A 15,508-nucleotide genomic window follows, 5' to 3' on the forward strand; every position below is an offset into this window, starting at 1 on the left:
CATATCGTCAAACGCAGGTGACGTAGGGGAAGTCACCGCCGTGTTAGTGCGCCAAACCGCGGTTGATTAGGAAGAGCATCCAATTAGGCAAGGGTGACACTGCCATATAACCTCTCAATAGGGAATTGAGAGAGGCCGATGTCCTGCAGTGGAATGAATGCCTGTTAAAAAGAAAGAAATAAAAAAAAAGTATATACATGTATATGTGTATAAACATGCATGTGTATGCATATATATGTATATATATGTATATGTATGTATATATATATGTATGTATAGTGTATATATATGTATATATGTGTGTGTCTGTGAATGGCCAGATAAATATAAAGTCATGACTGAAATGATATTGGGTAAACACTTGTCATGACTTTCCCTCACGCTCGAGGGAAGAGAAGTGTCCCCGCAGTCACTTCGAGTGTGTATGTGTATGTCCATGTGCACGCACACGCACACGCACACACATACACACACATGTGTGTGTATGTGTGTACATATACTATATATATATATATACATATATATTTAATATATATACACATACACAATTATATATACATATATATACATATATATATACATATATATACATATACATATATACACATATATATATACATACATATATATTTACACACACACATATACGTACACATACACAATTACATATATATATGTACATATATATATATATATTTTATGTACACACACACACACACACACATGTGTGTGTGTGTGTGTGTGTGTGTGTGTGTGTGTGTGTGTGTGTGTGTGTGTGTGTGTGTGTGTGTGTGTGTGTGTGTGTGTGTGTCTGTGTGTATGTATGTATGTATGCGTGTGTGTGTGTCTGTGTGTATGTATGTATGTATGCGTGTGTGTGTATCCATACTGTATTTATATATATAAAAAAAACTAATATCGCACAAGAACATACAGATTTGGAATACAAGTACCAAAGTAAAGTTGATTCTAACGCAGTGTAGAGTTTCCATCTTTACTGAATGAGAAAAGTGAGTAATGCGGTCTGAAAAGGAGGCGGGTCACGTGACCGAGCAATCAGCTGGTGGGAGTAAACAACGCCGGGCGACAATAACAAGAGCCGCGGAAGCTCTCGATTTTGTGCTTTTTCAGCGAGAAAACATGTTCCCAGCTGGTGCAGAGGAAGACGATGATGATTTTGTTCCGTCGTCGAGGTGGGTGGATATGTTTTACCATTTTGAGATATGTGGAAGGGAAAGATTTGGTACTGGTGAAGGGCGGAAGGCGTTAGTATAATGACAGGTCATCATTATTCCCGTAAAATTTAGTCGTGATTTATAGCGAAAACTTAGGCACTTAATTGTTACCTGGTTAATTACAGGTATTGAGAAGCTAGGCATCGAAAAGAATAACTTTAAAGAGGGCATTTGTATTTCCTGATTGGAAGAGGAGAAATTAGGGACAATATGTAGTATAAGGTAGTGGCAGAGTTGGGTAATAAAACCTAAATGAAATGATAGAACTATACAAACCAAGACAAAGTTCTATGGCAATATGTGTGCAAATGAAGATCCCCCAATTTTGGCTAAGTCGCTCATCTTGTTTACATTGCGAAGGTGAATTCTAAACCCATATACTACCTACGGGGGCCCCATGGCTAAGTGTATATAGTAGTATGGGGGTCCAGGGGGCATAGCCTCCTGGCTTTGCACATATACTACCATGGGGGTCCAGGAGACAAAGCCCCCTGGCTAGGGAATATATACCACGGTGTTAGGTTATGTTGGATGTTGGGTTAGGATGTTTTGTTTAACAACCATGGGGTCCTGTTTTACCACATAATTTCCCTGATATACTTCATGCCCTCCCCTGCTATCGGGACTATCAAATCAAGATTGTCGATGGAGATGGTGATCATATCTCCTCAACGATTCATTTGTACAAGGAACAATGCCTAGAATTGTTGAAAGCAGTGGATTTCATGCAGAAAAACATCAAAATTGTTTCGAAAAGGAACCCACTACCCTCTTCTACATATTGACCAAAATTAGTATTTTAGGCATACATACTGCACAGGATAAACTATGTGAAAAAAGTAGATTGATTTCTGGTTGGTGTTGGTAAGAGCAACGCACAAGGATAGAGGGACATGGACACTGCCATCTTATAGAGCATGAGAAATAGAGTAATAAGCAACACAGGTACAGCTGCAGCAACGTATTTACTGCAAACTGATGATCTCAATGTCATGTTCTCTGAATTTGACACAGAGTGCTAATAAAATGGGGGTGCCCCTGTCTAGGGAATAAATAAAAGGTAGGAAAGGTTAGGTTTGAAATTTTGGGTTTGCATAATAGCCTGGTTTTGGGACTTCATTTCTGGAGGGTGCATCACTCCTGGTTACAAATACCCATTTTCCATCTATGATGTAGTTTTTACAAAGTATAGTAACAAATTTATAGAAGAAATCCCCCTCCCCTTGGGTAATGCTTGAAAGGTATGCCCAGTCACAACAACTTAGATTATGGAATAAAGCTGTCTTTTTCCAATAGTTACTACCTATGTGACACCTCTCACACAACAGGAATTGAGTAGGTGGTAAATGATTATTGAGTTGATAACTGCTTTCCTCTTATCTCATTTATTTTCCTGCATATTCATACTTATATAGGGTATCGGTAACTCTGCACAACCCACCAGAAGATATCAAAAGCCATTTAGGATGTTATATTCCAAAATACTGTGTACCAGTTGAAAAAGGTTACTGCATAACCAAAATTATCAGAAACAACTAAGGGGCAATATTCATTTAAAGGTAGTTATTAATTTTCAAAACAAATACCACATATCATTGAAAAGATCCACTGTTGAATTAGTTATTTTGTTACTATCTATAGAAAAATGAGACATCTTGGAATTTTTGCAACTTTTCAAGCTCAAAAAAATTGTATCTGTTAAAGATACAAGCTCCAGCCAACAATCTTGGGGGGTCATGTGAGAAACAGGGATTTGGGGGAAATACAAGCAAAATCTCTGATGCCAGGCATTTTAAAATATGAGGGGAAAATTAAAAAAAAAGAAGAGCCTGAGCTAAGGCTCATAGAAGATTTGACCTGGTATTTTGCAAACAAACAAACAAGTGAGCCCCATCCTAAATACACAAGTTACTACAAAGTACACTGTATGAACTATTAACCATCCAAAGCTAGGGGCTTTGCCCCTGGATCCTCTTTGATCTCCCTGTTTTAATAGCTGCAGACTCTGCCATGGACCCCCTCCAGATTACCTTATTTCTCTGGCTGCAGGCTCTGCCTCAGAACCCCTCCAATTCACCATATTTTCTTAGTGAGGGGCTTTGCCTCCTTACCTTTTCCTACATTACTGTTTCATCCATTACAGTATTCAGTACATTTAAAGATGCAATGTACCTTATCATGAATGGTAATGGTGCAGTATGGTTGGTAACACAGTTATTGTACTTCATAGAATTTAGTATTAGCCATGAGGTAGTAAATTCATTGAGTCCATTTCAACAAATATTGTGAAAGATTTCAGAAACACAAGTAGTAATAACATACTTAACTTTCAAAACATGCAATGAGTACTATGACAGCAAGACTGGCACATTTGCTGCTTGATGATTGTGCATATGCAACAGCTTATACAGGATTACTGCAAGTGTTCTGCTGCGAAGTGAGACAAGGGTGGCTTTTGTTGGAGGAGGCATATGGGGACTCTCTGCCACAGTTGGTCCATCAATTTCATCATATTGGTTCATTTTAGATTAATTTCAGTATCAGTGAATCAATAGTATTTCATTGCCAACAAGAATGGTCTTGATTTTTTATCTAATTGGTGTGTTTTTTATACTTAGGCAACCACAGAGGCTTTTGATATAAAAAGGATATCTTACAGAGCAATTAAAATGGAGCATTTTCTCTCAGTAGCATCCCACAAAATAATAAAAGTTGCTTTCAAGAAAAGCTCTGTCAGAAATAGTATAAGCACCAGGTGTCAGGTGCCATGTATGCTTGACATTTAGTCTCTTGAACAAGTGTGAAATTATAGATGATGATGCAATGATTCTTTTAAGATTATTCTTTTCTTTAAAAACTATAAAAAACGTGTTTGCCTTTACATGAAAGGACTGTAATTCTTCAGATACAGGAGTGTATAGAGCACACAACATACAGCAGCTTTCATTGTCATTGCTCATATATAGATACATGGCATATTGGTCCTCTTCATCAAGTCATGTATAGATGAAATACTTCAGTATTGTCTTATAGCCATTGTTCCCAACCTCTCCTTAGTGATAGCACTCTAACCTTAAGTACTCTGTCTGCATCCCCATGTTCTTTAACCACCCTGCTCCACCCCACCTCACATAAATTTACCATTACAGCACAGTGCCTCTTCACCTGTTCTGCAAACTACCTGAGCTGAAAGCAAAAAAAAACACAAGTTGCATTCTCAAACATCAAACATATACTTACCAGTTGTATGAGGAAGTCAACATTTAAATCCAAAATTTATTTTATTTTGGAATTCTGTGACACCCAGTTTGAGAACTAATATGCTTTAGCTGTGGTGAATGTTTATGTTAATAGCATGGAAAATTTTGGATTATGATGATATAGCTACCCTAAGAGTTCTAAAGATAAGCTATTACTATTATTTTTTAAATTGTATAGTATAGATTTTCAACAATTACAGGATTTGAAGCATACAGAAAGAAATATGAATAGTTTCTGTTTTTTCTTTCAGCTCAAGATTATCATCATTATTTGGTAGCAGCACGACAAGCAAGTCCTCCAACTTGAAGTATGTTGCCCCCAAGCAGCCACGACCTGAGAGAAGTGACTCAGCAAGTAGTGGAAGTGGAAGTGGAAAAAATAACTCCCCTTCGCCAGCCCCACAGCAGTCAAAAACACAAGCGCCTGCAGTGTTGGTTGCAGCCCCAGTCCATGCATATTTGTTGTAAGTGCTTAATGATTTGTGTTTTTTTCATTCTTTCATTTTTCAACCGTCTTTTTTTTTCTTTCCTTTGGTTGTGTGCTTTTCTCTTTTGCTGTACTAGTAGAAAGAGAAGAGAATATTTTTTTTTTTTTGTATATGTCTATGTCTGTTTGTTTACCTATTTGTCTATATATATATATCTACCAATCTGTGTACACATTCATAAAATATGGAGATATACAAGATTATATGTATGGATAGATAGACAGTGGCATAGTTAGAGGGGGGAGAATTTTCACTGCCATCCCCAAAGAATGACACCTGTTATGTTTAATTTTAGATGTTTAAGTTCTAATAAGATGATAAGTATTTTATATTTTGTCATATGTACAGTTACAATATATATATAAATATACATATTTATATACATATATATACACATACATATACATACATATACATCCACATCCACATCCACATCCACATCCACATGCACATGCACATGCACATGCACATACACATGCACATGCACATGCACATGCACATGCACTTACACATTCACATACACATACACATACACATACACATACACATACACACACACACACACACACACACACACACACACACACACACACACACACACACACACACACACACACACACACACACACACACAGACACACACACAGACACACACACACAGACACACACACACAGACACACACACACACACACACACACACACACACACACACACACACACACACACACACACACACACACACACACACACACACAGACACACACACACACACACACACACACACACACACACACACACACACACACACACACACACACACACACACACACACACACATACACACACACACATACACATATATACACATAGATATAGATATATGTGTATATATATACACATATATATATGTAAAATATACAAAATATATGTATAATATATATATAATTTGTATATATAATATATATATATTTATATTTATGAATATATAAGAATATAGATATATATAAATTTATATAAATATATAAATTTATAAATCAATAAATATAAATATGTAAATATTATATATATATATATATATATATATTTGTATATATATATATTATAAATTCTTTTTGTGAATGTGTTTATTAGATTTTATTTGATCAGTATCATAATTGGAAAACCTACTGAACATTTAGCTCTGACTTGATGTTGTCTTAGGTGCACCCAGCATTTATGAATGTTTTTTATCTTGTGACTGGTTCAGTATAACAGGAGGTACTAATGATGCTTGTATTTACAGTGTGAATGGTGTGGCCCAGCCTCAAGGTCGTGTTATGTGTTGTGTCTTGGGGAACTATGCTGAGAAGAGTTTCCAGCTGCTGCTTTATCGGTCAAAGCAAGATCATCTTACAAGAGCTAGGATTCATCATCAGTTTAATTTCACAGTAAGAAAGAATTTTCCAAGGTTGACTACATGATGCACATGTTAGGTCAGAGCCAAAGTTTTATACACACACACATGCATTTGTGTGTGTGTGTGTGTGTGTGTGTGTGTGTGTGTGTGTGTGTCTCTTTGTCTGTCTCTGCTTGTGTCTCTGTCCCTGTCTTTATCTCTGTATGTATGTATGTATGTATGTATGTATACACATGCAAACACAGTTTTACCAATATATATACATGAAAATGCACATGTGAGGGAAAAATACAGATAACCTTTTTTTTTTTCATTTTGATTAATTAACAGGAGTTAATAATTGATTTCCTTGAAATATATTGATGTCTCTTGTATTTGCAGGTCCAGCCAAATAACTATGTTAACTTTAGTGATGATCAGCAAAAGAGCTGGTCAGTTATGATAGATGCTGCCCCTTATGCTGAGTTAGTTATTCAGGTAATGGATATAAAGCGTTACTACAGAAATCTATTTGATTTTTATATTTTCAGTGAAAAGGAAGTTATATTGTATTATCCAGCTCATTATTCAAAGCTGCCTTTATGATTATTATTATTGTGTAGATATATTTGGTTTTTAATTTATATATATTCATATATTTATTTGCTAATTGATATATATATATATACACATATCATCATACTGGAACAAAAATGAAATTCTTAATATTGTTAATATTCCAGTGAAAAGTGTTCCATGTTTTCCATTAATACTTCACTAGGTTGGTGTGTGTCGAGCCTTGGCAGCGCAAACAGTAGATAAAACACAAGTCACTCAGGATGTAACAGTGGGGGAAGGACCAGTCTTACAAGAAGGGGACCAAGCTCAAATCTCATTTTCCAAGTGGAGCATTATAAGTGGAAGGAAAGGAAACCAGGTTTGTCAAGACTGTGACGTGTTATTGTTACCAAATTTTCCAAGTGCATTTGTTTATGATCATGGTTAGATCTGTTCCAAATTCCAAATTTATTTTAGGTAATAAGTCCTTTTCAACTATTCTGATTATGTGTTAAATAACCTGCAAGTTTGATTTGGCAATGGCAATGTATATTTTAACATTTGAATTAATATATTATATTTGTTATATTTTCCCTACAAAGGCAGAAGAAACCAAGTCGGCCCATCGGGTCAGGTTAAAAGAAACATCAGGCGGGTGGGAGTGTGGCCTTCTCGGGTTGCAGAAGAATAGTCGGAGATTAATCTTTCTTCTTGAGAAAAAGGTAATTGAGATTGGAATAGAAATGAAGGGATGGATAGATATATAGAGTGGTAGTACAACAGGGATACTGAAAGAGAGTAGATGAAGAAAGAAAATAGTAAAGAAAAAAAGAATGGGAAAAAGGAGAAATGATAACAAAGAAATAATGTAAAAAAAAGAGAGATTTTGAAAGGAGGAAGGTAAAGGTAGGTAGAGCATAAGGGACTGGTAGAGTGAAAAGTATAGAAAAATAAAGTGTACTACTCCAAGGGGTAAATTAGGAGGTAAGAGCAAAGAAAGGATAAGGGATAAAGAGACATAGAGACAGAGGGATAGAGGGGTATAGACAGACAAACAGACAATGACATAGAGAGAGTGTCATATATCCTGCTGCATCCGTGTGGTTCACCAATATCCCAATATGGCCTGAAGCTTAACCCCCTTCATCCCTACTCCCCACCAGTCAAGCCATTCAGTAATGCCTCTACAAAGCTCACACAGCTGACCTATATAAAGACATCACAGAAAAAGCTCATGCACACTTCATTTCCTGCCTTTGTAAAGAGAGGTTAGACAGTTAGCTTTTCTTTACAGACTTTTTGACTAGTCCTTTAGCTCTGCTCCTTGTCCATCCCATACCTATTTGCCAGGACCACTTCCCCCAGCTGACATAGACCAGCTGTCATGTTGCTACCCCATCACGCACCTCCACGATAAGTGTCTTCATCATAACTTACACTATTCTTGTTGGCTGAAGGAAAGAGAAAAGGAAAGAAAGAGGAAGATGGAGGGAGAGGGAAAGGCAGAAGAAGAGAGAGTGGAGGAGAAGAATGGAATAGAGGAAGAGGTACAAAGAGAGAGAGGGAGAAGGGGGAGAAAGAGACAGACAAACAGAAACAGACTCAGAGAGAGGTTGAAAGATAGGGACAGAGAATGAAAGGTAGAGAGGAATGAAGAAAGTGAAGGGGAAAGAAAGGGGTGAAGACAAAAAAGAGGGAGAGAGAGAGAGAGCGAGGGATAGAGAAAAGGAGAGGAAGAGGGAGAGATAGAGGGATGGAGAACAGGAGAGAGAAAGAGGAAGAGAAAGGGAAAGGGTGTGGGAGAGAAAGAAAAGGGGAAGGTGTGGGAGAGAAAGGGAAAGGGTGTGGGAGAGAAGAAAGGGGGAAGGTGTGGGAGAGAAAGGGAAAGGGTGTGGGAGAGAAAGAAAGGGAGAAGGTGTGGGAGAGAAAGGGAAAGGGTGTGGGAGAGGAAACAAAAGGATGTGTGAGAGAGAGAGAGAGAGAGAGAGAGAGAGAGAGAGAGAGAGAGAGAGAGAGAGAGAGAGAGAGAGAGAGAGAGAGAGAGAGAGAGAGAGAGAGAGAGAGAGAGAGAGAGAGAATAGAGAGAGAGAGAGAGAGAGAGAGAGAGAGAGAGAGAGAGAGAGAGAGAGAAAGAGAAAGAGAAAGAGAAAGAGAAAGAGAGAGAGAGAGAGAGAGAGAGAGAGAGAGAGAGAGAGAGAGAGAGAGAGAGAGAGAGAGAGAGAGAGAGAGAGAGAGAGAGAGAGAGAGAGAGAGAGAGAGAGAGAGAAAGAGAAAGAGAAAGAGAAAGAGAAAGAGAGAGAGAAAAGAGAAAGAGAAAGAGAAAGAGAAAGAGAAAGAGAAAGAGAAAGAGAAAGAGAGAGAGAGAGAGAGAAAGAGAGAGAGAGAGAGAAAGAAAGAAAGAAAGAAAGAAAGAAGAGAGAGAGAGAGAGAGAGAGAGAGAGAGAGAGAGAGAGAGAGAGAGAGAGAGAGAGAGAGAGAAGAGAGAGAGAGAGAAAGAAAGAAAGAAAGAAAGAAAGAAAGAAAGAAAGAGAGAAAGAGAGGAACAGAGAGAGAGGGAGAGAAAAAGAGAGAGAGTGAGAGAGAGATGAAGGGGAAGAGAGAGGGAGAGGAAGACAGAAAGATAAGAAGAAGGAGAAAGAGAGGAGAGTAAATGGGGGCAAACAGAAAAATGAGGAGGAGGGGGATATGGCATAGTGAGAGAGAGAGGGTAGACAGAGACAAACAGACTAGAGGGAGGTGGGAAAGAGAGGAAGGAGTAAGAATTGTGCTTTTGAAATATACACAAAAGGGAAAGAGAGAGCAAAGCCAAAAAGTGAGAGAAGGCGAGAAGAGAGAGGGCAGAGCAAGAAAAAGAAAGGCCAGTTGAAAGGCAGAAGATTTTGGTGATATTAGTTATATCAGTAAAAAAATTGTAGTTGTTGTGGACTTACTTGATATGTTAATGGATATGTTATGCATGGATTGAATATGAAATCAATTTGGCATCAGAAGTCAGAAATATGAGGATACATATTAAATAGAATTTATTTACTTTATTTGTTTAACAGGAGAAGAACTCTCTCTTCATGTATGATGTGAGTGTAGAGCGAATAAAGCAGAAGGGAAGTGACCATTCGGGCAGAAGTACCCCACAAGTTGATTCTCATCATGGCCACAAAGAGGAAAATGACATCGGTTCCAGTACATTAGACATGCTACCTGAAGGTAAAGACTTTGATTTCATGTTCACATTCTTCTGCTATGTGGTAGTGTTATAGACTGCAAGTGATTTTTTTGATGACTAACACAAACTCACATGATTTGGTATTTGGACATATCACAGAGCATTTAGGCACAAGAACACGTCCTTCAAAAGCTTTCCTTGAATCTTCCCCTAGACAGTGGGACCAGCCCCAAGGAAGAGGCACACACCAACACAAAGGCATCAATTGTCTCACGCATGGCGAGAGTGGGACATCCCTTGCTTCCCTCTAGACCAGGCAATATTCATACACCACCCACTGATTCTGAGAGTGAAGTGGTATGCACCCTTTTGTTGTTTAGTTGCGTTATATGCTTTGTATGTACTCTGGATCAAATGTCACAGGATCTGAATTTTAGAGAGAAGATTTTAACTTTGAGGGGAAATCTATAAAGTTTGGTAAACACAATGTAAATTCTAAAAGTAGTTGTGATTATATTTTTAGTATTTTACATTTTTATCAAAAAAATTTATATATACACCTCAGGAGGAAATTTCAAGAAGAAATACCAAGTTCACTGATGGTTCTATGTCTGGGTCAGTAGAGGAGTTAGCAGCAACGCCTGCAATCAGACCCCGCGCTCCCTCTGCTCGCTCTGATGTGACCAAACCAGAGCCAGCTCCCAGACCTCCTAATCTTGCTTCTCCACAGCCCTTGGTTGTTTATCAGTCAGCTGCATGGCAACAGCCGGGAGTGATGGTTAGTATGCATTTGTTTATATAAGTGTACAGTAGAAAATTGAGGAGGACAAAACATAACTTAGATAATTAAACTGACATCTAGTGAATTGTTGTTAAATTTCCACAAATTAATATAATACTCTTTTTTTCAACTTTATGTCAGCATGCATACCCTGGAGCAGGACTAACTGCAGCACCTCAGGCAATTCCTCCGGCCCCGACTCCTGCACCAGACCCCACACTCTCCCTCCTCTTTTCAGAGTCAAGATCCCAAAATACAGACCTTAGAATATCACTATCCAAGATGTCAGATCAGTTAGACAAAATCTCCAGTAAGGTAAAATATTCATATGTATTTTAGTTTGTTATTTAATCTGCTCATTCCATTAAAGAAATATTTATATAGCATTTATTAAAAGTAAACCATATTAGTTTTCAAAATGTTGACATAATTTAAATAGCCAGTGAGTGATGTGTGACGTTTATTTCTTGCTTGTCATATTTATATATTTCTTTCACTCATCTTGTCCCTGACCGTATTCCAGTTAGAAAAGGTTGAACAGAATGTGGAAAGAGGAGGTCAGTTTTCAAACACAATGATTCCATCAAATATGATGGCCATGCATCACAGTCAAGCCTTTGCTCCCCCTTCAAGCTATGACCCTCAAGGCCTCCTGAAGCAGATTACAACCATTGTCAGTGAAAATGACAGCATGAAATCTCAGCTTCTGGAGTATAATGGGAAAATAGGGGAATTGAATACAGCTTTAACACAAATGTTGCAGAAAAATCAGAAGTAAGGTCTAATTGGTTTTACTCAATGTGAGACGTGACTAACAGATGAAAAACTTTTTGTTTATATTTTTGACTGTGTGTTGATGTCACATATTTTATTTTCAGACTCTTGGAGGAAAAGGCAGAGTTGCTAATTGCTAAAAGTGAGCAGAGTCAGCAAGCAAGTTCTAGTGTGAGCATATCAGAAGTCATTACCCTAAAAGAGGAGAAAGCTTCTCTTGCTGCACAGTTTGCTCTGACACAGCAGCAATTATCAGTATTAAAGGTGTGGTATAGCATTCAGGTGCTTATGTCAAATTTTGATGTTAGAAATATTAACTTAGTCAATAATCATTTTTGTTTCTTAATGTCAGTTGGAATGCATAAAGTTGTATTTTTTTCTCCTTATAACAGGAGGAATTAAATGAGGTAAAGATTGGCAAAGATTCCCAACAACAAGAAATATCTAATCTGATGATACAGATTAGACAAGAACAAAATAAATACCAAGAACTACAGACTGCAATTCAAAACCAAAGAGCTAATGATAATGAAGATCTTCAAGAGCAACTAAGGAATGCACAAAAAGAAAATGAAAGTATAAAAGGTTTACTTGATGCTGCTGAGGCAGCTAAGCAGTCATTACAGAAAGAGTTAGCTGCCATGGCAAGCCAGCATACCTCCAAAGAAGAAGAACAAGTAAAATCATCAGAAGTGGAACATGGGAAACTGAAGAACCAGTTGGAAGCTACAGAACTGAATCTGCAGAAGGCAGAGCAGCAAATTAAAGAAGTGAGTTTAATTTCAAGCAATTTTTTTTTTTTTTTTTTTTTTTTATGTCACTTATAGGTTTGGTTAAAATCACAAAGTATTTTACATAAATGAAAGGTATGAAAAGTGTTCTGTACTTAACCCAGTTCCGCCAGGGAAAATTAATAAAAAATTGAGAAAATGCTGTGCTCATTTTTTATATTTTTTGTGAAATTTCTCTGCACATAGATGGCTCTGCTAGTGCTTAGCCACTAAGGAGTCAATTAGTAGACCTTGTGACCTTACCTGATTTTTGAATTGGCAGGAAAAATATATTTTTTACTAGTGCTATGAATATCTGATGAATATGAATATTTATGGTGTTATTTTTATAATAAACATTATAATTACTATAATGTTATAAACATTAGTAACAGCAAAATAAGATAACAGTAAATATTTTTGTAAATCAAAGAAAAAGGGTAAACGGGTGAGACAGGCAGTACTCGTAATTGGCTTATTGGTGACTTAATGCAAGTGTAGCCATCTATGTGTAAAAACAATCAAACAAGTAACTCACAGTGTTCATAGCACCTACGTACACGTCATGCCTGTCGGCATTGGGTAAAACACATTAAGTATGTATTTGGATAAAAAAGAGGAAAATAAAATTTTCTATAACTTCACACAGCTGGAAAAGGAAAAGTCAGACTGGAAGAAGCACTTCTCACAGCTTGAGGAAGAACAGTCTGGGAACTCAAATACACAGCAGGTATGCAAAGTGATGAAGGCACTTAATGGATCTAAAGGATATGAAAACAATTTATTTAGATATACTTCACATTTACTCAAGTCTTCATCATACCAAGCAGCATGCTTATAATAAAGGTGGTGGATTCTTTGAAAAATAGATAGGTTAAATAACTGAACAATCTTTCATATGGATTTATTTAAGATGCTTTTTGTTGAATGCACTTCTTTCTTGTTGCAGAAGGAAATAGAAAACCTACATAATGAAAATGCTTTATTAAAGAAGAAGGTTGAGCAGCTTCAGAAGGCCAGCGGTAATCCGCAGGAGCTAGTAACTGCTGTTAAAAAAGTTATGAATACAGTATTCAAAACTCTCAAGGCACAATTTGTGGAAGAAGAATCCTATTTAGGAAGTATTGTCATGGAGAAGCTGCTCACTGTAATAAGGGTAAGTTTTTAACAGACTAATTTGGGAAAAGGGAAATTCTGGAAGTATTGTATTTTACAGTTTACTTCAGCTTCACTAAAATCTTAAAAATGAGATTTGGGATTTTAACTATACTTCCAGTTTGTAAACACTTAGTTATTTATATATACTGATTTTGCTTCAAATTTCATGTAGTTGTTTATATTACCCCTAAAGTAAACATTATAAAAGAATTTGAATAAAAGTATTGATAAATTGACAATCTTTAAAATACAGAAATTCAGCTAAGATTAGTCTTGTATGTATCTTGTGTAATGGATGCAGAGTTTACTAGTATCTATTACTTCCATAGGACACAACTTTAAAATTGTTAGCAGAGGTAGAAGAGAAGAAGATCTCTACAGCAGATGCTCCACCCATTTCCCAGGACAGCTTAGGTAATGATGTAGGTCCAAGTAACAAAAGTCAGATCACAGGAGAAGCTTTAGAAAGTAATCATAGTGACGTAAACAGTAGCCTGGAAGAGAAAGTAGTTCATGAGACTGAACAGCCTGAATCCCAGGCGAGTAAGGAGAGGGGAAAAAACCCTGTCACTGATGAGGAGGGGAACCCAAACAGCTGGTCAGAAGAGGGCAACAAGGGAGGATCTAGTCAGAACCCCAGTGATGAGGACTGTTTAGGTCCTGGAGAGGGTAGGCAGAATGATGAAGCTCAGTGTGATTCTAATCATAGGACAGTGAATAATGAGTTACATTGTAGTATATCAAAGAGTTGTAATGATTCAGATTGTAATAATCATAAAGATACTGAAGATTGTAGTAGTATAGGCAGCAGGCGGAGAAAAGAGGAATCAAGCATTGATATGAATGAGTGTGAAGAGGAAGCAGATAAATTACCAGAAGACAAAAATATCAGACAAAGAATTCCTGTCATTGACATGGATAATACCGAGGCACGAACATTCACTACAGAAAAGTCTGATAGCTCCAGAGACTCTTCTCTAGAAAGGGTAAGTAGACTCCCGTAAATGCATTTTGTAGGTTAAATAAAGAAATTCTGTGTGGAGTTGACAATGAAACCCTTTTTTGTTTTCTAAAGAAATTCCAATTTTTAAGACACATTGGAAAGGGTATTCGAGGAATTATGTTGCATTCTGTTATGTTCCTTCATTTTGTAGTAGTTTCTTGGTTTCTTGATTTTGCTCTGCTTCTACAGCATTGCTTGAACAAGTTACTGTAGTAGAATTACGCTTATTTTCTTTGCTTTTCATATGTAATGTAGTTATTTCAGTCTCTTGCTATGCTCTGAACAGATAACAATTTGTAGACTCAGCATGGGAATAACACTCTTTCTGTAGCACTTATTCACTCTGCTTTCGTCTTCTTCATCATTTTAAACCACTGAACACTGAATTAGCAGCAAAGGTAAGTTATTCTTGTTTCATCCGTAGGGTATTTGCACTTGAGGTTTTATGTGGATATTAATTGGCAAAATTACGCTTGAGAATTTTATAGAATTTTAGGGCAAAAGGTAGATGATTAAAGAAAATCTATGTGCCCACAGTCAGGAAGATTGTGAAAATAGAAACTAGTGTGTTTATGAAAAAGATAAATATGCTGTCATTAAGGACTATATATTTGCATTTAATTAGTTAGATATATTGTATGTTATATTATCTTATTTTTTGTGTGTGCTTCAGTCTCATTGGGATATATTTTATATATGTCTCTTATATTTATACATGTCTGATATGAAGATGATAGACAAAGGTAATTTTTAAATATATGGCACAGCTTTTCTTTGTGTAATGAATACTTAAGGCTTCATATTTTCAGTGGATGTATCTGTGGCAAAGTTTCAGTATGGTGCCATCATCTTGGGCAGATCTGAGAGAAATGCCTAAGCAAAAGTTCAGAACACAGTCTCTATCTCTTGTTGGGGTGCATTCTTGGAGCTACTTAAATTGCA

The 15,508-nt window shown here is 36.9% G+C and overlaps 1 protein-coding gene across 2 annotated transcripts in view; it reads left to right on the plus strand.

Annotated features, from left to right (window-relative positions):
* Positions 1-1,056: 1,056 nt before the first annotated feature.
* Positions 1,057-15,508, plus strand: part of LOC125032584 (FK506-binding protein 15-like) — an 18,521-nt gene continuing 4,069 nt past the window's right edge. Inside the window, exons 1-16 of one of the 2 annotated variants that reach the window (XM_047623833.1) lie at positions 1,057-1,193; positions 4,747-4,959; positions 6,267-6,411; positions 6,762-6,857; positions 7,141-7,296; positions 7,520-7,639; positions 9,965-10,121; positions 10,295-10,437; positions 10,646-10,858; positions 11,003-11,176; positions 11,385-11,635; positions 11,740-11,899; positions 12,028-12,405; positions 13,055-13,135; positions 13,355-13,561; positions 13,893-13,977. In XM_047623833.1, the coding sequence (XP_047479789.1) occupies positions 1,141-1,193; positions 4,747-4,959; positions 6,267-6,411; positions 6,762-6,857; positions 7,141-7,296; positions 7,520-7,639; positions 9,965-10,121; positions 10,295-10,437; positions 10,646-10,858; positions 11,003-11,176; positions 11,385-11,635; positions 11,740-11,899; positions 12,028-12,405; positions 13,055-13,135; positions 13,355-13,561; positions 13,893-13,977 (2,632 nt within the window). In that variant the 5' untranslated portion in view covers positions 1,057-1,140. Of the gene's footprint in view, positions 1,194-4,746; positions 4,960-6,266; positions 6,412-6,761; positions 6,858-7,140; positions 7,297-7,519; positions 7,640-9,964; positions 10,122-10,294; positions 10,438-10,645; positions 10,859-11,002; positions 11,177-11,384; positions 11,636-11,739; positions 11,900-12,027; positions 12,406-13,054; positions 13,136-13,354; positions 13,562-13,892; positions 14,550-15,508 lie in introns of both variants that reach the window. The other variant, XM_047623832.1, reaches the window with a different exon arrangement.

The sequence above is a fragment of the Penaeus chinensis genome, chromosome 14 (genome assembly GCF_019202785.1).
Source record: "Penaeus chinensis breed Huanghai No. 1 chromosome 14, ASM1920278v2, whole genome shotgun sequence".
Taxonomy (NCBI): domain Eukaryota; kingdom Metazoa; phylum Arthropoda; class Malacostraca; order Decapoda; family Penaeidae; genus Penaeus; species Penaeus chinensis.